The 21,959-nt window shown below is 33.8% G+C and overlaps 2 protein-coding genes across 2 annotated transcripts in view; both read left to right on the top strand.

The window, feature by feature from the left end:
- LOC111514750 (sortilin-related receptor) overlaps nt 1-2,696 on the top strand; it is a 46,242-nt gene extending 43,546 nt beyond the window's left edge. The window contains exon 11 of the mRNA XM_023171029.2: nt 2,238-2,696. Within this exon, the coding sequence (XP_023026797.2) occupies nt 2,238-2,357 (120 nt within the window). The 3' untranslated portion in view covers nt 2,358-2,696. The remainder of the gene's footprint in view (nt 1-2,237) is intronic.
- A 604-nt stretch (nt 2,697-3,300) lies between these two features.
- LOC111514650 (uncharacterized) overlaps nt 3,301-21,959 on the top strand; it is a 102,484-nt gene continuing 83,825 nt past the window's right edge. The window contains exons 1-6 of the mRNA XM_074182706.1: nt 3,301-3,441; nt 3,917-4,180; nt 6,564-6,800; nt 8,154-8,306; nt 19,373-19,618; nt 21,437-21,699. Of these exons, the coding sequence (XP_074038807.1) occupies nt 4,022-4,180; nt 6,564-6,800; nt 8,154-8,306; nt 19,373-19,618; nt 21,437-21,699 (1,058 nt within the window). The 5' untranslated portion in view covers nt 3,301-3,441; nt 3,917-4,021. The remainder of the gene's footprint in view (nt 3,442-3,916; nt 4,181-6,563; nt 6,801-8,153; nt 8,307-19,372; nt 19,619-21,436; nt 21,700-21,959) is intronic.

Below are 21,959 nucleotides of genomic sequence, written 5' to 3'. Positions count from 1 at the left end.
GAGGGAACTAGGTGCTATATAGATATAGCATAAGTAGGGTTAGCTTCGCGTTAGTTTCTAGTTTTAATCTTCCTCTTTGAAGATGATCACTTGGTGATCGAAACACTTGTCGAGGTGTTGAAAATAACGATTTGGTGTTGGGAAAAAACTTCAGTAATATTCATTATTACACCAGAGGTTCCAAACAGTGCAGCATAAGTACAGTGAATAAACAAATGAAGTGGTATAAGAAGGGGGACGACTTATCAGACGATGTGGCACTCGTCAGTGAACAAAATCAGGAACCTAAAAACGGCCAGTTACAAAAATCTGTAAATTGATTAGTGGTATAGATTTGACACGTTCCATTCCTGGTTTATTTCGAATTTAAATCAAAGGAATTCACAGTAGGACTGACTAGTCCGAACAGACACACTTAGTTTTATTTTAATCTGAAGATAGGAAGTGCTTAATGAAATACCCTATATATTCTACTGAACATTTACAAGGAGTGGTAATCATATTCCGAAAGAAAATTTCGTTAAAGAAAGCCTTTTCATAGTAATGAGGGTATCTATCGTGATAGACCTCTTTCCTCAGCAACTCTTGGATACCTCAGGAACCATGAAGGTTGCAGTTGCAGTCACTTTAGACCTATCTGTAAACCTACCTACCTACTCAACGTAAAACGGATGTGTGGTGGAATTGGTTGATACTTTATGAAAATCTATAACGTATTCAAATAACACTGTGTTGTGAAATTTTCCCTAAACAGATTATAAAACCGCAACACATGTTTCGGTATACAATGGCTTCCTCAGACATGTTCATACTTACTGAATTCTACCTATTTAGTGTTTCAAATAATACGAGGTCTGTTGAAAAAAATGAGTTGAATGTTCAAATTTCGCAGGCTATGTACATTCCATTAGCAATATTTTCAATTTTTCTTGTTCAAACATATGTTCACAGTTTCAGCTGTTTACATGTTTAGTTTGTTACTGAGAGGCATAAAAGGGTAAAGGTGTTTTGCGTGTTCAACGATTTTTACACAATTTTTGTGTAAAAAATGGATTTGAGTGTTGAAAAACACTTGGAAGGTTGACAGTGGCATACGGTGATTGTGCCAAATTTTGAACAAAGAAACCGTCGCATGAGCATCGCTCAAGAATTGTTGAATGACTTCAGCGGCAATCCAGATTTGCTTCAAAGAGTCATAACTAGTGACGAATCATGGGTATATGATCATGACATCGAAACCAAAGTCCAATCGTCCCAATGGAAGACTCCAGGAGAGCCAAGACCAAAAAAGCACGCCAAGTTTGATCAAATGTCGAAGTTCTGCTCACTGTTTTCTTTAATTACAATACAATACAATACAAAACGAATGTTCTTGCAATAATTTCTCGTGATTCCGTGTTAGGTATCACACGTTAGAAGGTAACACCTCGTTAGTCCTATGCGCGCACAAGTTTTGACCTCTGAGGATTGTCGTTCGTAGGGGTGCGATAGCTGGTTAACGGAAAAACATATTTTAAACATATATTTCTATTTGTTTCCAACTTAACCTCTGTTATTTTTGAGCAATATCATTCCAAGCAACCAGCAATAAATGAACCACTCGTGATTTTATCATGCTGTTTGCTTTCATGTAATTGTTGAACAACAAAGTTTTTTTTTGAAAAATGGAAATGTATCGATGAAATTTTGAGTTCTTGTAGTATTACTGTTGATAATTTTCCTCAATGGCTAGGTAAAAACAATGAAACAGTTGGAAATAGGCAGCTTTCATAGTGCTAGTTATGTTTTACCAATCAAAATGAACATATATCGATGTAATACTTCTCATAACTTTCTAAAATTTGAATTTTTGAGTTCATATTAGGTTTATTTTTCTGAAAATAATCTTAATATGTATATTTCATACGCCAAGCTCAATCTATCATAATATGTGCTTTATCATAATAAAAAAAATACATTCAAACAAATATCCTCGTCATTAGGAAGTTAAGATAAAACCTCCTGATCTATGGTCTCCATAATTTATCGAATTATTATACACTATTACACTTTTAACTAAGATAACATGTATTCCGAAATAAAGACCTGACTCATAAAGCTTAACTTCAGTTACTTCAAGTGACTGATCAAATGTTCATGAAAACAACCCTTAGACACATTACTCATTTAAAACAATGAGAAATTTGTTGATGAATGCGCGACGTATTATGAAATAAATGATGACATTTTTGTTTCAGAGAAAAACTTGCAGCAAGAGTTTCATGTTTTTATGTAAAAATCAACGCTGCATCCCCACTTCCTGGAAATGTGATGGTTCTAATGATTGTGGTGACAATAGCGATGAAGAGGGGTGTTGATTCCTCGTACTTGATGAAAATAAATGAAGCATTTCAGTCAATTAATGAATTAATGATCAAAATGTGTGAACTTTCACATAACTGCGTTTAAATTATTTTCCTGGTTTGATGATCGTGTTTTTGAAGTTTTCATTTCTGACGTTTGGTTTACGACTGCGATGTACACGTCAGCCATAAACATCTGCAAATCACGACCAACAAACCAGGAATATAACCTACACATTGATGAATGTGTTTTAAGGAAATAAGTATCTGTGAATACATTTTTATAGTAATTCCCTTATATTTCAATATATTTTCATTCATTTAATTCACAAATAAATGTAATTTATAACCATATGTTTTCTGGTATTATTGATAACTACCCTCGCTGAATTCAGAAAGATTCCTAAAAATATTTCAACATTTCCGACAAGTTCCAAAAATAGGCTATATTCTGTACATCCCAGCAACGGAGTGCTTCAAAACATTATCATGCACGTGATCTTCCAGACAATGCTGCTTGTACAGAGTCGTACTAAGGCACGACCGAAATTTTATTTTATTTTTTTAATAATATGCTGGATATAGAAACATTATTCAAAGTTTAGTCGATTAAATGAGTAACCTGTTGAGATTTTTCTTTGGTGATTGTTATTATCCCAAGAGCATTTCTCGAATCATATATAAGGTGAATCATAACTGAATCCAAGAACAGAATTGCCCAAAGTAGGTCTAAAGAGCCATTAATAATGGAAGCCACTTGATGACTCGTTACTTCGCTGCTCAGGGAAATATGTTACAGACCAGATAAAGAATTACTTTAAGCGCAAGGAAAGATACACAATATAGTATATGAAAGAGGTGAAATTTCACCTACATGAAACACTGTCATCCTCAATGGCGGAATGAGACACTTGTCTTATTGCTTCTTCAGCACCAATATTCCTTTCTTTGGAAGATTTTCTTTTTTTAAAAAAAATGGAAAAGCACAAAGCCAAAACCTTTCCTTCTCAGAAACCATAGCATAGTCGGATGAAGGGTAGTCTTAGTCATCCCCTCATGGCTTTTGTGACGGAAAAATGTTTTCATTATATCCTGATTGGTAAGTTTGATGTTCCTATACTATTTCACAATTATGTTCAAGTGTTTTAAGTTTATTTGTTGTATTTATTTTCTTTTTTCAATATTCACACACCAGTTGCGTTGAATTTTTCCAAGTAAGTAGTCAATCAATAGTTATATTCAAAAACAGCTTTCCTAGCTGAACCTCGCCTATTCATCATCTTTCCATCACTTTTCCCATGTTTGTTTTTGTGTTATTGATATGATGAATAAATACATTTATTATCATTACTTTTCATTTTCTGGATTATTTCTACAGAATGTGTTCTATAGAAAAAATATTGAAAATTATACTTGACGAAAAAATGCTTTATCGACTTGTGAACTCTTTCACGCGTCGATATAAAATTTTTTATCATCTTGTTGTAATAAACAATCATTCGATAATAATTTTGACCGTTTGATTTACTTCCACAGAAAATCGTTTATTATTTACTGTAGCATGTTTTTACCAGACTGACCTTGACTTTATCAGTCCTGCAGAGGAGGATCATCTCCATACATAAGCACTATCGTCGGAAATTTAACTCCAGTGGTGTTCTTTTAAGCAATGAAATACAATGCATAAACTACTCGCTTTGGTGTGTTTGTTGGGTTACTCTTCTGTGAGTGGGAATTTCCAAGAAGACTGGAGGACATTGCACGGGAATGTGGATTCCCCGGACCATGTAAAGGACCCGGTTATTGCTGACTCCTCCTTAAACGACGGATTTATGAAGGTACACTTCAGATTAGTAAAGTGTAATCGAGATTTTGTAAGATTTTCACTTAATAGTTCATGAAACCGCGAGATGTAGTCAGAACTAACCTAATTTCTACACCATGCTTCTGAGATATAGTGATTTGAATGAGTATGACTGTTACTTTTATTCCTCTTGCCAGCCACTCACTCCATTCAACAATTCTCATGTCAAAAATTTCAAAAAAAAATAATAGTAATGATACAATATTTGAAAGGTCTTAAAAATTCTGCATCCAATACAACATTTCACCCACGTCGGAAATTTTTTTGTTTGAGAACATAATATGGTCCTAAATTTGATCAACTACTTACTGTTGAATGATTATTCGGTTAATTAGAGTTTTTTATTTTCGCCCTTTTTAATCTCGAGTTATTTTTTCGTTTCTTATCTTTGGTTTTCTAAAAAGTTGTTTATACACTTCAACAGCGAATGTGAAATATAAATATGTATTGGAACTGTTAAATATATTTAAGGAAACTGGTAACGTTGATAACAAATAGCATGACCGTACAAAAATAGTTAATAACGATGACATTAATGTTGCAGTTCTTGGTCAAGTTGCCTTGATGGAGTTCTCTCAAGCATCTGAGTTGTCCCAAGCATCAGTAGTGAAATCGACTCATGAGTTGCCAATAAGTATCGTATTCAATAACAGTGTATGCCAACATTTGAAGTGTTGGCGCCCTCAAAGGCCAAAAAAACCAATACAAAGAAATGAAGCCGCTGACAAGTAGTCCACGTGGACTGAAGAATTGGCGGTTGCATGCTTTTTACTAATCGAGTTTCATGATTGCCTGAAGAGTCATGAAATTAAGTTTTGAAGTCATGTTACGGTGACGAATAGAATGCGAATAGCCGTCGTGTTGTCAATGTTCAGTTCAGGAACTGATCGCAATTTGAGTGATGAAATTCGATATTGGTGCAGTTATAATTACTTGAAAGTTTTGTTATCTGTTTGTGGCGTTCTTGAACAAGTACTAATAGTAATAACGCAGTAACGACGCAGACTTTTTCTAGTGTAGTGATTCCAATAGCGGTGATGAACAATGCGAAAAAGAGATACCAGTGAATAAGATTCGGATGCATTCGAATATTGAAATACCCAGAGCATGTTTCAATGTATATAAGAATCTACATCTCAAGTTTGGTTTCGAGGGAAATAAACTATTACAAGCAATATTAGATTTGACAGAAATTCCTTTCTCAACTGCACGTAGGTAAATAGTCAAAAACAAACCTTATGAACGCAAGACGCGATGTGATACGGGATTACCAAAACCTTTAGATGTTCATCTAATCATTGAAAAAAACAATATACGACTGTTACAATGAGATTCCTACAACTGAAATCATAAGGAAGAAATTGAATACCTCCGGCCATAACGTGTGAAAATACTCTTCAGAATTGGATAAAGAAACTAGGATTTAGATTTAAAATAATAAACAAACATCAAGCAGTTATGGAAAGCAGAACAATAGTGGAATTGTGTAACAAATACATAGAACAAATAACTATATATACACAAGAACAACTGCAAATTTTCTATTTAGACGAAATTGGTATGACACTCACGACATAGTTACGAAAGGGTGGATGGGTGGTTCGAAAATGTGTACGCCTAACATGCCTGCAAACAAAGGATCGCGACTAATCATTATGCATTGCGAAGGAAGTGAAGGATGGGTTCCGAATTCTTTGAAATTATGTGGCAAAAAACTTGAGGACTGCAATGTTGACTATCATAAGAACATGGAAGCTAATATTTTCGAAGAATGGTTTGAAAACAGATTGATCCCAAATTTGGATGCGAATAGTGTAATAGTTCTTGACAACGCTTCCTCATTCGCGACAGCTCATTAAAGTACCGAATGAAAATTCGAGGAAAGATGAAATACAAAGTTTTTTGATGGATATCAATTTGTATTTTGAATATTACTATACCATAAACCAACTATTTGAAGTTTTACAGACAAAAACATTTGAAAAAGTGTATGACCATGAGACTTTCCCCCTATTTTTGTGTTTTCGATCCCATCGAGTTGATTTGGGGAAAATTGAAACAAAGCATCAGGCGTAAAAATAATTTTCCAATTCGCTCGCACAGCGAAACATGTTATGATATATTTTTCAAATAAAGTTTATGGAGATCAAATCTTGAGGTGTAGTTTTCGAAAAAACTCGAGACATTACTTAAAAGCCAACTTTCATAAACTTTGCAACAACTTATGCCCGTTTTCAAATACAAACAAACTACACCCCCTGTATATTCGGGATCGACTAATGAATGATAGTATAATTTCCCTGGAATGTTGGTTCAGTTGAAATCAGATCCAATACTGTTATTTCATTTTTTTTCAGATAAACAATTTACACGATTCACACAAACAGTTGCTGAGTCATTGGGTTGGTGGAAAAAGTAAAGTGGTCATATGTTTAGCTCGAGATCCAGAACCCCTCAGAACTTCTCCATCAACTGTTTTCATATCTTATGACAATGGTGATAGTTACATTAATAAAAAAGAAAACCTAAAGATGCCTGATGGAAATTATGCTCTGATAAATAAATTTTATTATCACCCCAAAAACCAAACACACGTAAGTATACGCTTAGTTGTATTAAACGTACGGGGCTTGCAGGGTCGATAAGGAATTATTAATAATTATTTGAAAATCTCAGCTCGTCTAATTATAATAATACTCGTTAATTCAGCACAAATCCAATTCACAAAAAAAATATAATCACTTTATTAGATATAATTAAAAGTTATGGTCCGTTTCGTATTAATAGATAAACAAATTTATTTTTAACAATATTTCACTATCACAATTAATTTATATACAACACTTAATTTATCTTCCCAAACGCTTAATTTATCTTCACTGTTCGACTCCTTTATTTTAACGCACGATTCGCCTTCTGAATACGGACTGCATCTCGGGACGGGAAGCCGGCTTTTATGTTGGCAACGACTGTGCTAGATTTCTCTAGTTATTTCGGTAGTGGTCTAGACTGCTCGCGGCGACTTGTCGAGTTCATTCCTTTCGCGATGAGTCATGTGTTTATTTGCTGGCTGAGATATCGGTCAGTGCCGGCTTCAGATTCGTTACAGCACATGACGTGCGGGTTCCAAGTGAGCCTACGGTCTATTAGAAGGCCGAGGTACTTTACCCGCGCTTGCCAGTCAATCTCCCTTCCAGAGATTCTCACTTTTCTGACCGGAGAAGATTTCAATCTTTCCATGGTTATCGCCTGAGTCTTGTTCGGGTTCACTCGGATCTTCCAATCAAGGTACCAGCGCTCGAGGTACCTCGCGCTCGTCCAATGCACGTTGCATGTAGACGACGCCGAGCTCCCGATCCATGGAAGACGAGAGGAGAGTCGTGCCATCGGCGTATTGTATAAGTAATTTTTCATAGGGAAGGTTTTTAGGCTATCAATGTTACTGTAACTCGCCACTAGATGGCGCTGTAGAAGAATTTTTTGAAAGCACTGTTCTATAACGCTGCGCACGCCTAAGTTCGTTGATTCTGATTCTGTCAAAACATTGGAACAGCAACGATACAGCAACATAGCACTAGTAATTAATAAATGAAACACTATGTTATCCATTCACCAAGCAAGAAATTTTATCAGTTTGTTCTTGATTAAAATAATTACTTTCTGAAGTTTTTATTTATCCAGGGTGATTGTTATACTCGTATGCATTCTGGCATCTGAAGAAAGCTTAATTGTAATCATTGAAATAAACTAAATAGTTGGTATTCTGTTCCCATAACTATGTTTTTTTAAATAACATTCATTTTTTCTTGTGAAATGTTTGCGCATTTCCTGATTTAATTTCCTGTATCAAATTGCAAGCTTCATACAAAAATAATTTATGAACAGATAATCGTTCTAATAAACTAATTTTCATTGGATATTTATTGATAATGTTCATCTGCTTGTAGCTTGTATTTACCGACACAGAGTACAACTGGATATATTTAACAAAGGATTATGGAAAAACATTTGTATCCTATGCTTTAAATTTCACGCCAGAGGAAGTCTCTTTCGACGATACAGATCCCTCCACTTTTTTGATTTTGGACAAAAATCACCAGGTAAGTTTAATCTTTCACAAAATCAAATTCTTGATAGAAATCCAAGAAGACAACCAACCACACCAAATACATGTTTGACGTCAGAAGGCTTTGAGTTGGTGGCGTTGACATGTTGCCAAGTGTTAATGTTTTTATATACTTTCGATTCGTTTCTAATTCGAAAGAGCTCCACACTCTGAAGTAGATACGTTTCTGTAGAGCTGTCCTGGTAGCACTGTGATGGATAGGGATGTTTATTGTATTTTATTTTGACAGTGTTCACTGAACGGACTCATTAGAAAGCGTCAAAACTCTCATGTCAAAACGGGACGTAAAATTTAAACGGATCAGTTTGAAATTCAAGTATGAATATTACAGTATACGTGGATTATTTAAAAAATTTGGTAAACGTTCAAATTTCGCGCGCTATACATTCGATTAGCGAGTAGCGTTCAAAAATAACCGTCGCATGAGCATAGCTCAGGAGTTGTTGAATATGTCAATGGAACGAGGAACTTTTCCCGAAAAATTGAAAGCTGCACTCGTTATACCAATATTTAAAAAAGGGGATTCTGATCTTTATGAGAATTATAGAGGAATAAGCTTGCTTCCAAGCATTTCAGAGATTTTCGAGCTGCATATTGAAAAGCAATTACTATTGCTATGCTAATGAACAATTTTCACCAAATCATCATGGTTTCACCCAGAACAAAAGTACTGAAACGGCACTGTATGAATTCCACGAACATGTCATAAATGCTCTTGATGGCAAACTAAGTATCTGTGGTTCATTTATCGACTTCTCCAGAGCCTTCGATAATGTAAATCACATACTTCTACTTCAGAAAATTGAACGATATGGCGTGAGGAGAACCGCATTGAAATTAATGAAGTCTTATTTGCATGGCAGTACCCAAAAAGTAGTGATACGGAAAACTGTAAGTCAGTCAGCAACCATTGAACAGGGTGTTCCACAAGGCTCAATTCTTGGCCCCTTACTGTTTCTTATATATGCGAATGACTTGTTGCAGTTCATGAATAGTCTCACGGAAATACATGTGATTGCTTATGCAGACAACACCAATTTCCTTATAAAGGAAAGCAATGCAATAGCACTTGCAGCGAAAACAGAGAATGTCTATGAGCAGGTAGTAGCTTGGGCAAAAAAATCAACTATCACTGAATATTACGAAAACATCATTAATGAAATTCTCGCTGAATTCTGCTCATGACAATTTTAGCATTTATGAGAACGAGGAGTTGTATGTTGAATCTTGCTCAACAACAAAGATGCTTGGCCTTACACTTGACTACAAGCTCACCTGGATCCCTCACATTGAAACTCTTTGCGACAAACTCCGCAGAAATTGCTATGCGCTCAGTAAACAAGTTTTGTTGAATCTGTACTATGGATCAATACACTGTCATATACGATATGGAATACTGAACTGGGGCACTGAATCGTCTGCAGTGAGGGTTTTTACACTACAGAAATATGCCATCAGAACTATTGCTCGTATAGGATGGAGGCAATCGTGTAGAAACATTTTCAAAGAACTCAAAATACCGTTGCGGGTATTTATATTTATGAATTATGCATATACATGTACAAGAATGGTCATAATTTTATATCTAATCAGCATAAATACCCTACCCGCTCTAAAAACGTATTAATACCCCATATGCATCGAACCACCATATACTAAAAAAAAACATCTTTTTCTTAGACCAAAATTTTACAATAAGCTTGATGATTCGGTAAAGAATGCGTCAAATGTCAATATTTGTAAATTAAGACTGAAAGCTGCTCTCATAGAAAAAAATTGCTACACCCTTGAGTAATTTTAGGTTAGGTGTTTTTTTTTGTCTTCTTTAACGTTCTTGTCACTATTTGACATTACCATTATTTTAAACTTTTCAATTATAACCATGACCCTCAATTTTACTGTTGTAGTATTTTACTACTTTTCTAAGTTTGAAAAATCTATTGGATGACATATTTTCAGCTATTAGAGAAATAGAAAATTTTGGCTCCCAATACATGCGCACTCGTGGATAACCCAAATTTCCCATTATTATAAGGACTCCGAAAAATATATTTAGTTCGGATACGTTTGTTGCTGGAAAGTTTGGTACAGAATTCCGAACGGCATACAAATTTGTTTTTTTCTGCACAGGACTGCAGCAACTCACTCGTAAAATATTTTTTGAAAAAGTCCAGCGGAGATGGCAAATTTATGACTTGGCAAGAAAGTGGCTTAAAAAATTTAATTGTAGATGGGATTTCATAAATGCCTTTTATCCACTTAATGTTCTTTTTCTCTGTGAGATTTTGAGATTTCAAATACTCCATCGCAAATTCATGGGCACTCTGGCAAGATGCAATGTCTGATCCTTTAGACTTTATTTTTGAACAAGTAACGGTTTCAATTAGTGGAAGCTCTTCAATTACATCGCATACGAGACTACTCGGTGCTTGAAGCAGTTGATATGAAAAAAAAACAGTCGCTATAAAATCATTATGTACCATCAACATTTCATTTATTTCACCTCGTGTCAATATTTCATCCACTTCGTTCCAGTCCTCATCTTGTAAATCACAGTCCTCTAATTCCGTTTTTTCCAATAACTGTCAGTCATGATGTACACCGTAATGTACATGTTTTAGTAACTTCATATATTATTACTTATTTGTCTTTTTCTTAGGCACTAACATTTAGTACTTACCTTCTGGAGTACTGGATACGTTAAAAATATTCAAAACCTTTTGGTAACTGAATTTTCCTCAGGAAGTTTGAAAACAACTAACAAGCACGTGCTTAGCGAAGAGATGACGGACACGGGTTCACAGGAACGTAAATAACAACTGAAAATGAGAGTTGTACTTCAAGCGACATCTAGCGAATTAAATGTACACTATAGCACTGCAGTGTACAATATACCATAAGCTATTGAAAATAAGGAAGATTAGCTCTTCACCATTTAAATCGACGTACACTAAGGTGTACACCATGACTGAAAGGGTTAACAAGCGATATAAATGAATTATCATTATTATTATTATTAATGACGTCAGCGGCGATCCAGATTTATTCAAAAGGGTCATAACTGGTGACCACTCATGGGTAGGGGAACGATGGATATAGTGGCCCAGGCAGGTAAAGTGGTCACCTTCTTTTTCCGGACGAACCATTAATAGCTATCTGTCAAAGACATATGGAAATAATTCATTGGTTGTCTCCGTAAACACCGGCCGGGTCCGTGCTCGTCTTCAGATTTTATGGTGAAATAATTGTGTTTTGTGGTATCTGATCTAAGGTGAGTGATTTGAACATAGTTAAAAAGTAATGTCATCAGTTTCATAGGAAGACAATGCACGATTTTATCGATTTAGTGGATTAATTGAGCTATTCGTTTCGCTGCAAAGTGGATCAATATAACCTTATATGTTATTTTTTGTATATTTTTTTTTCACCGCATGCTAAATCGGGTAAAATGGCCCACTATTAGGTAGGGTAAAGTGACCTGGTGGGCCACTTTACCTCCTTAGTGCTTATTTTTTCTGCAAACAAATAATGTTTTGTGTTATTTCAGGTACGGACGTCACAGCAGCAGGAATTCAGTTCAGAGGTAATGTATAAAGCTATACAAGCTGTAAGGAAAGGTGAAATGGGCTTCTTGAAAGCAAGCGAAACCTTCGGTGTTCCTCGAACAAAGCTCAAACGGCGTCTAAACGAAAAAAAAAAAGACGCCGTTGAAAATATAAAAATACTGGGGTCTCGTCGTCCAATTTTCAGTCCAAAACAAGAGGAAGAATCAGGACGTTAATATAAATACACCAGCTGCAGTTACTCCACCCAGAACATCCTTCGCAATATCGCCTTGAAACATATTTCCGATTCCTAAAGCATTGCCTAAGACTAGAACTGTGAATAGAAAAAGGGGGCGTACTGTAATTTCAACCAGCAGCTCATATCAAAATGAGTTGCAAGAAAAAACAATACAGCAAGAACAAAACAAAGCTACAAGGAGCTACTATTGAACCAACCCCAACTAAAACTACCAAAAAACTTGAAACTAAAATAAAAAAACGTGGCACGAACGTTGCTAAAAAGAGTAACAAATATACTGACGACGATGATGACACAGATGATGATTCTGAATGCTTTCTCTGTGGCGAAGTTTGGTCTAAATAAAAACATGAAGATGATTGGATACAGTGTTCTAGTTGTAAGCGATGGGTCCATGAAGAGTGCTCGGGTTGTTATTTCAACAATGATAACTTTCATTGTGAATTTTGTTCTTAAGAATATTTTCTATTAGGTTTGATTATGAATGAACAAATACAAATGAAGAGGTTGTTACTAATACTCTATAGATTAGTAACTGAAATTTGATTCAATTTGTTATCAATGAATAATTGAGAAGAAGCTAACAAGTTAAGACTTAATTTTTGCAATTAATATAAAAGGCTGTTGATGAGTAAATGAAGACTGTTTATGATGAGTAAATGTAAGTAAATTTAGATTTAAAAAATTAAATACTCTTGATTATTGTGAATTAATGGTAGAATTAATATACTTACTGAATTAAACACTATTTAATTTAAATATTTTTTCCATGCAAAATTTCAGTAAATCTGTATTAAAATAACATAATTTAGTAGGCCACTTTACCCGTTCATGAATTTGTATATGCCATTTTACCCGACCAGGATAGGTAAAGTGGTCAATTTCCCATTTCAACTTCAATCTTGAATTATGCTGAAATTATCAGAATATTGGTCTGTAAACAATATAATATCGAAACTTAATAAGTACACGAATAATAATAAACAAACGAACTGTAAAAAGGTTGACATTTATCCGGTTGGCGTGGGTTTACAGCTTAGGGTGGCCACTTTACCCTACCTTCCCCTATATGGTTTTGACATCGAAACCAAGTCCAATCGTCCCAGTGGAAGATCCCAAGACCTCGCGAGAAGCAATATGAAGAAAAAGTCCGGTATTGTGGAAAAATAATTGATGGCTTTTGCATCACAATAATGCATCTGCTCATTCGTCATTGCTTGTTCCTGATTTTTTGGCCAAAAGCAACACCGTAATCATCGTGTCTCAGCCACCGTATTCACCAGACTTGCCCCCTGCGACTTTCTTCTGTTCCGAAGATTGAAGAGACCCATGTAAGGTCGGCGTTTTGTGACGAATCAAGAAATCGAAACCGAATCACTGAGAGAGCTCACGGGCATACAAAAATGTGCATATCACAACTGCTTCGAGGAATGGCACATATGTACTATATCTTACTAGTTTTATCTTCCTCTTAAAGATGATCACCTGGTGATTGAAACGCGTGTCGAGGTGTTGAAATAACGGTTTGGTGTTCAATATTTTTTGCGAAAAATGAAAATTCACCTTATTTTTTGAACAGACAGCGTATGAATCTTGAAGATGATATTATTGATAATCTTATTAACTACTGAAATTATTTCAAATTATTTGTTTTCAATTCACGAATCATTTTAGCCAAAATTCATAGTTATCATAGTATTTGAAGAAGCTGAATGTTGCTGTATCTGTATGTAATTGACTACGTCAAACCCTTCACCAAACCCTCTTCAAGTCATTGTTATGTATTCCAGAGCCAAACTTGCTCAGAGAATTCCACGCATTTGTCTGAGTAGAAGAAAATGAAACTATAGCCTACATATCATAATGTAACTAACGTTACTGCAGTTTCGTCCTATACGGACATTTTCCAACTTATACAACTTATAGTGGTAAAAAACATAGAAGTTTCATTTCTCTTTTCTTCATTATGATTTCCTACCACGAGTAACGGCTTTATCCATCAATTTATGCCTACATATCATTCTCCAAATCTTCCACTTTTTTCCCAGCTAGCACACAATGTCCTTGGGTTATTCCAATGTCATTATTCATTTGTGCCTCCGAAATATTCGTAAATAATCCCTTAAATGCTCAGAAGATATTATTACAGAACTTCTGTAGATTCGCAGAATATTCTACATTACAGGATGTTAAATAGGTAGGTACAGTTCACCATTGAAGGACATCTCTAGTTACATTACGGCGTAATGTGCTCAGGATTTTCCCGTGTATTTCTTGGGATGATACGCGAAACCAGCGATGTGTTTATTCCCATCCTGCCATAGAAGGACGATGTTAAAACTTTGTGAGGTGATGATGAACATTATTACATGAAAAACGAATTTCAAATTTCAAACAATCATAACAATGTAGAACTACGGAAGAGCAGAAAGGCCATATATTTTTATTACGTACCTGGACATGCAAAAACAAGTCGATGTTGTTTGTTGTTTATTTAGACTTTCAGAAAGCCTTCGATCAAATAGACCATTATGTTCTTCTCAGCAAATTGACAAAATTGGGACTCTCTAACCAACTGCTTACTCTAATCGAATCATATCTAGTTAACACGAAACAATTCGTCGAATATGAATCTTTCAAATCGACTCAGTACGTAGTTACATCTGGGGCACCACACGGTTCTAATCGTGGACCTCTTTTATTTTTTATTTTTATTCATGACTTGGCAACCTCTTTAAATATTCCTAGCCTACTATTTGCAGACGACCTGAAACTATATTATAAAATCGACGACATTACTGACTGCCAACGTGTACAACATGAATTAGATGTAATCAAACTTTGGTGTAATAATAATCGTCTACAACTGAACGTATCCAAATGTAAAATAATATCATTTACAACAAAAAAGCGAACTTAAATGTACGATTATTCAATCAACAGTACTACAATCAACCGCGTACATGAGATAAAAAATCTTTGTATAACATACGACAGTAAATTAACATTTACAACACATATAAGGAATATGACTGCTGATGCAAATAGGAGCTTGGATTTATTTACAGAAATGGCAAAAACTTCCAAAAAATTGCCACCTTAAAATTGCTATATTTTGCGTATGCCAGATCTAAGTTGGTATGTCTCAGTTTACGACTACCAAAAACTATCAATTGAGAACGTGCAAAGGAAGTTCCTAAAATACTTATGTCTAAAAGTTGATGGACAATACCCCACGAGAAGCATCGATCATAACATTTTGTTGACACGATTTGATATGACATCTTTGGAAAATAGGAGAGTATAAAAGTCCTGCATAAATTACTTAACAACAATATTGACAGTACGGTTCTTTAACCCGATATCAATTTCTTAGTACCAAGAAGTGAAGGTCAACACAATCTGAAATTCTATTGCGAAGCATCACGCACAAATGTTATACTACGATCACCATTGAATTTTATGTGCAATAGCTTCAATAAAATCTGTGAACATTACGATATTCATTTCGACTCTCTGAACGCCTTGGTATCATGTATCCACAATCATGTTTAGTAATACTATAGATAACATTTGGGTCAGTACTGCTACATTGCATGATTTGTACCTTTTTGTGTTATATACTCAATTTTTCATTCATCTTTTGAAATTCTACGTATACGAATATATATATATATATATATATATATATATATATATATATATATATAATAATAATAATAATAATAATAATAATAATATTTTATTGGTTCTTCTGGATCATAACTCAATGATATAGAACAAGTCAGTGTAATATGATATAAATAAACTTATAAAAAAAAAATTATGTACATATAGGACATGAACAGTTATGTAAAATTATATATTAAAACTTATAACTAGGTAAAATTATAATATATTAACAACCCTAGATGACAATCTCAATTCTTCAGTTATATTGATAAGTCATTTATAAACTCTTCAATGGAGTAGTAGGCTTTATCAATCAGAAAGTTTTTTAGGAACGGTTTAAATTTTCTTAGTGACATTTTTCTAACATGATTTGGCAATTTGTTAAATAGCCTGACACCCATGAAAATTGGATTTGATTCTGATCTAGCCAGTCTATGATTTGGTATTTCTAACAATGTTGAATTTCTTGTGCTGTAATTATTTTTGTTTAAGAAGGTAAAAGGTCGCTGATCCGATTTTACAAAAATTAACAGCTGGTACATATAAATGCATGGGAGAGTTAATATTCTTAAAACTTTGAATATATCTCTGCAGCTAGTACGTCTATTTACACTCTGAATGTTTCTGACAGCTCTCTTCTGTAAAATAAATACCCTTTGTGCCTCACGTGATAGGCCCCAAGCTACTATACTATATGAGATTGTTGAGTGTAATTGGGCATGATAGTACATGAGTACCACCGACTTATCTATAATTTTACTGAGTTGATAGATACAGTAACACATAGGTGTATTTTTTTACATATTTCATTAATATGTTGATTCCATTTACAATCTTCAGTGAGAGTAAGTCCTAGAAATTTTAAAGAATTCACCTGTTCCATTAAACCGTGCTGTGATTTTAACAGTAAACTGTGATCATGACCATTTGGGGCATAACTAAATCTTAGGAAGGATGATTTTTTATCATTGCAGATTAATTTATTGCTAGAAAACCAGTCCTGGGCTTTTAAAATTTCCCTGTGAGCCAAGTCTACTGTGGATGTAACATTCTTACCACTAACCAGTAGTGTTGTGTCATCCGCATACATTACAAAATTTCCTTCAAAGTCATTGACATAAATTATATAAAGTAGAGGTCCCAAAATAGAGCCTTGTGGTACTCCAATAGTATACTTTAAACTTTTAGATTGATACTGATCTATTTCAACGTATTGTGTTCGATTTTGGAGATAACTTGCAAACCATCTACGTGAGTTTCCCCTAAAACCATACTTTTCCAATTTGTCTAGTAGAATTCTGTGGTCTACAAGATCAAATGCCTTACTTAGATCTAAGAAAATACCCAGAGTTCGATTACCCATATCTAGACTATTACATAGCTCTTTTAGTAGTTTTATTATAGCTTGTGTTGTTGAACGTCCCTTTCTAAAACCAAATTGATTTTCATTGAATAGCTTATGAAGATCAAAGAATGAAACGACTGAATTTGACACCCATTTTTCATAAACCTTTGCAAAAGCACTGGGGACAGTAATGGGCCTGTAATTTTCAACTTGAGTTTTATTTCCATTTTTATGTATAGGTTTTATTTTTCCAATTTTTAAACTATCTGGGTAAATACCTTCTTCCAACGAGCAGTTGATGGCAAAAGTTAGTGGGCCTGCAATAAATGACGAACACTTTTTTAAAAGATTAGGACTTATTTCATCATTACCAGTAGATTGAGAGGATTTTAGGTTTTTGATGATATCATTTATTTCTGGTTCTGTTGTTGGTTTAAATGAAAAAGTATAAGGATTGAAGTATCTAAGTGTGGGTTCTTCTGATGATTCTTCAACATTGCTAGCCAGTAGTGTGGGTATGGTATTAAAATATTCAACAAAGTGATTTGCTACATTCTGGGGTGCCTGTACAATATTGTTATCAATAGTTAAGTGAATTGGTTCCAACCTCCTTTTTGATTTTTTGCCTGATCCTATAATAGTCCAGGCCGTTTTAGATTTATTTTTTGCGTTTGCAATTATGCCATTGTTATATTGCTTTTTTGATACATTCAATAGATGTTTATATAACTTTTTATATTTTTTATAATATTCTTTGGTATCATTATTTCCGTTTAAGGTTAGCGTATACAGATATTTTAATTTCTCTCCAGAAATGAGTAAACCTTTAGTTAACCATGGTTTTCTTTTATATGATGCCTGTTTTTCTTTTACTTTTTTTAGAGAAAAAGCAATGTCGAAGTAATATTTAAAAGTTCGAAAAAAGATCTCAAATTTTTCGTTTGCATTACCCCCACACATATACATATCATTCCAATCTTCCTGCCTCAAAAATGAGATAAAGTGTTCAATATTAAATTTATTATTAAGGTCTCTAAATTGCTGTCGAGGTTTTGTTTCTGTAATTTCATGTGAGTTGGTATCAATATAGATCAGTTGAGCATTTTGATGATCACTAAAATAATTATCTACTACTGTACTCTTATATAATTCATAGTGAATGTTTGTGCAGATGTTATCCAGGCAATTATTTCCTCTTGTTGGGGTATTAATGGTTGGTATGATATTATAAGAAGTTAGCAGATCTGTTAATAAGTTGAGGTTTTTCGATTCATTGAGAAAATTGATATTAAAATCTCCACATAATATTACCTTATAGTTTTTGAATTTTACAATTAAATTTCGGAGCAGTTCCTCAAGATTTTTGATAAAAATGTCAAAGTTTCCGTTTGGGCTTCTGTAAACTGTTATAACTAGGCTATTTAACATGCCTTTGCCAAGTGTACCTGCCTTACATCTGATTGCTGTCACCTCTAAATCCATTTCGACAGAATTAGTTTTTACTATGTCAAAATTTATATTGTTTCTGACATATATAGCTACCCCTCCATGTATAGATTTATCCCTACAAAAAGAGTTTGCAATCTGGAAACCCTCTATAAAAGTAAATGCTGAACCAACCAACTTTGGTTCAGCATTTACTTTTATACATTTTCTATATTCCATTATTTTCAATATTTATTTCATATATACTCTGTAATAATAACATTTCCTGTAACTGGGTACTTCTGTTGGTTGGAAATAAATCGCTTTTTTTTATTATTTGGTTTTTGGAAATTATGACTTTGAATCTAGAAATTCAGACAATTAATCTCGAAATTTCGACTTTTAACTCGAATTACGACTATAAATATCGAAATTATGACTGAAATCTAGAAATTTTGAATTAATCACGTAATTTCCAAATTACGAGATTGGAGTCGAAATATCGAGTTCAAAGTCGTAATTTCGAGATTAAATTCGTAATTGTGAGATTAAAGTCAACAATTTAAAGTCAACTGTTTGATAGAAATATCTCCGGCTCCATTTAGAAATATGACATTGAAATGATGACTTACAAAATGGGTATTTATTTTGAAAACATTTAAAAATAACGAATAAAACTTGATTCTGGAGAGTTTTCAAGTCTTTTTTCTAGAGATACGATATCAAATAGATTGATTATTATTTAGGAGGGAAATTGTTTGAATGAAATTACTCGCCATCAAACCATTTTCTAGCTATGGATTACGGAGGACTTCGGAAAGACATTCAATGAAAATGTTGATTCCTTCAAATCGGTTCATTGGATGAAGAATCACAACGGACGTAATCGGCTGATTCTACAGAAGATGGAACTGAATAATCTCAGCACAGTGATCTATTCAGACAATTTGTTCAAAAAAGGTCACCGTCTTTACACCACCGTTGTGAAAGATTTGTTCTTTAACGGAAATTTATTGTTCACAACAAGAGTTGACGAGAAGGTAAGGAATAATAATTGTTAAAGTAATGTATTTCACAAATATAAATTCCAGTTGACCTTTTAAATGACTACTACTATATCAGATCGGAATCTAAGATTCATACGGAACAACTGAAAAATTATAAATCATACACTCCGTTCTGGTTACTTTCATTATGTAGTGTGGTCGATTGTGCGACAAATAGAATTTCTTTTATTCGTTGTTCAATCGAAATTTTATTATCAAAAGTTATATCTTACACTACACACTTTTAATGGTTTAGACATTGCAAATCAAGCCATATTGGATTCCTTCAAGAATGAAGTGATTTCATTTCGCAAAATATAGCAATATGATTTTATCGACCTTTCTTGTGTGTTTTCACTTTTCACAATCTGAAAAATACAAAAAGTATAAAGGAGGACTTCCTACACGTGTAGAAAGGACAAACTTTTAAGTTCACCCGATAAGATACTTCGTATATTCAAAGTATTTTTCACAAATAAAAATGTTCTTTACATCAATAACTTGGGGTGATTTCACAGAAACTTTTATTCAACTGTCAAATTTCTAATACTACCGTATCCTAATTTTTCAATAGTTTCAAATAGTAAAGCTTATTGTTAAATCATCTGAAAATGGAATTTTGAACAGGTGATGATCGACTTTATTGTCAAACATGCGCCAAACTAACTGACTGTTATAAGGAAACAAGTATAGCTGAGGCACCAGTCAATCTAATAATAACACTGATGATTTTCAAACAAAACTCAACCTCTAACTTAAGCAAGAAACTCTTTGGAAGGAAATGGATGAACATTTCAACCTAGCAGACCACTATTATAATATTCATGCAGTCATTGTTTACTGTGGTTCTGGCGTTGAATTTGGTTATTATCACGCCTTGGTGAAAGAAAAAATGGACTGGTTTAAGTTTGACGATAGTCGTGTCCGAAGTGTTCTGGCGATGCATTGAATTTATTGGAGCCTCTGGAGACACCCTACATTTTGTTTTATAAGAGAGAGGACATTGTTAGATCAAGATCTTCAGGTGATGTGGTGCTGCAGGTTTTTCCGGGTTTTCCTGCAGCTGAAAAAGCAAATGCGCCACTGGAATCAATGAAGTCGCCCCGGAACGCCAATTAATTTTTATTGTTGTTTTTATTTTACTGTTGTAAATAAAAAAGCAGGCTCACCCAATACAAAAGTTTATTTTTATCTGTTATTTGTTCAATTTTATAAGTTCATGAAATCATATTTTTTGAATTCAAAATACAAAAAAAAATTAAAAAATCCGACAAATTTTTTTTGATGAATTTGATAGTTTCGTCAAAAAATTGGAAAGAAATTAAAAAACATTATAAATTATATTTTAAAGTTGAATAACTTCGAACCGCGTCGATTTATCGAAAAATTATTGTAGACCATTCAATTTTATACAAGGCCTTTTTGATGAACCATTGAAGAGTTATTAAATTCTAAACTCAAAAAACAAGCTTTCACATGTTAATCATACAGGAAATTGAAATTTACCAAGCGGGATATCTTAATATTGATATTAAGGTCTGTGGCTTTCAGAGAATTTTTTTCACCATTCCCAATAATATTTTCGATATATTTAAGGAGAGAAATAATTAATTTTTCAGTTGATGTACCACTCCACTACCTACAGACAAAGTCCGTGTGCGCCATGGCAGTAGCTAGTTGTTTATAATCACTATTATTATCTATTTTTGGACATCTATTATAATATTTTCAATATAAATACTGAAAACATGCATAAAAATATAAATTATTCCAATCGGAACATGTAATTGTATTGATACATTTTTTTTTCAGGGAAATTTGACTTTATACGTCTCTTTGAATTTGGGAAAGCAATTCCGATGTATTTTTGAATCCACACAGAAATTCCTCAGCTTTTTCGTTGTAGACGTTTCGGAAAATCGAGCTCTGATTGTTGCCTGCCATTCGAATAAATCGTCCACTTTATACGTGTCCGAAGACTTGAGAAGTATCAACGAAACAATTCGATTCACTCCATCACTTGAGAATGTTTTCGCGTTCTTTCCTTCCATCAGCTTCCAAAATACATGGTTACCGTAAGTATAAATTAATAAATGAAATCTTTTCCTCTAAGATTTGTCGCAACATTGATGACTTCATAAGTAAAAACTCACTCACAAGATTCATTTTAATTGTCACTATGAATTGGCTATAGTGAGAACCAAAATACATCTTATTATTATTGAGTTTTAATGTGGGTTTTTATCAAGTATCGGCCAATTCCATTCAACGACAAGGAGATAAGTTTCGTATCTATATCTTTCGTCAGATAATGAACCAGAATATCCATTCAAAA

The sequence above is a fragment of the Leptinotarsa decemlineata genome, unplaced genomic scaffold (assembly GCF_025532065.1).
Source record: "Leptinotarsa decemlineata unplaced genomic scaffold, Ldec_3_MD MMD2_tig00026328_RagTag_RagTag, whole genome shotgun sequence".
Taxonomy (NCBI): Eukaryota; Metazoa; Arthropoda; class Insecta; order Coleoptera; family Chrysomelidae; genus Leptinotarsa; species Leptinotarsa decemlineata.
The sequence above is the reverse complement of the archived record's forward strand: the minus strand, read 5'-3'. Positions and strand labels throughout refer to the sequence as shown.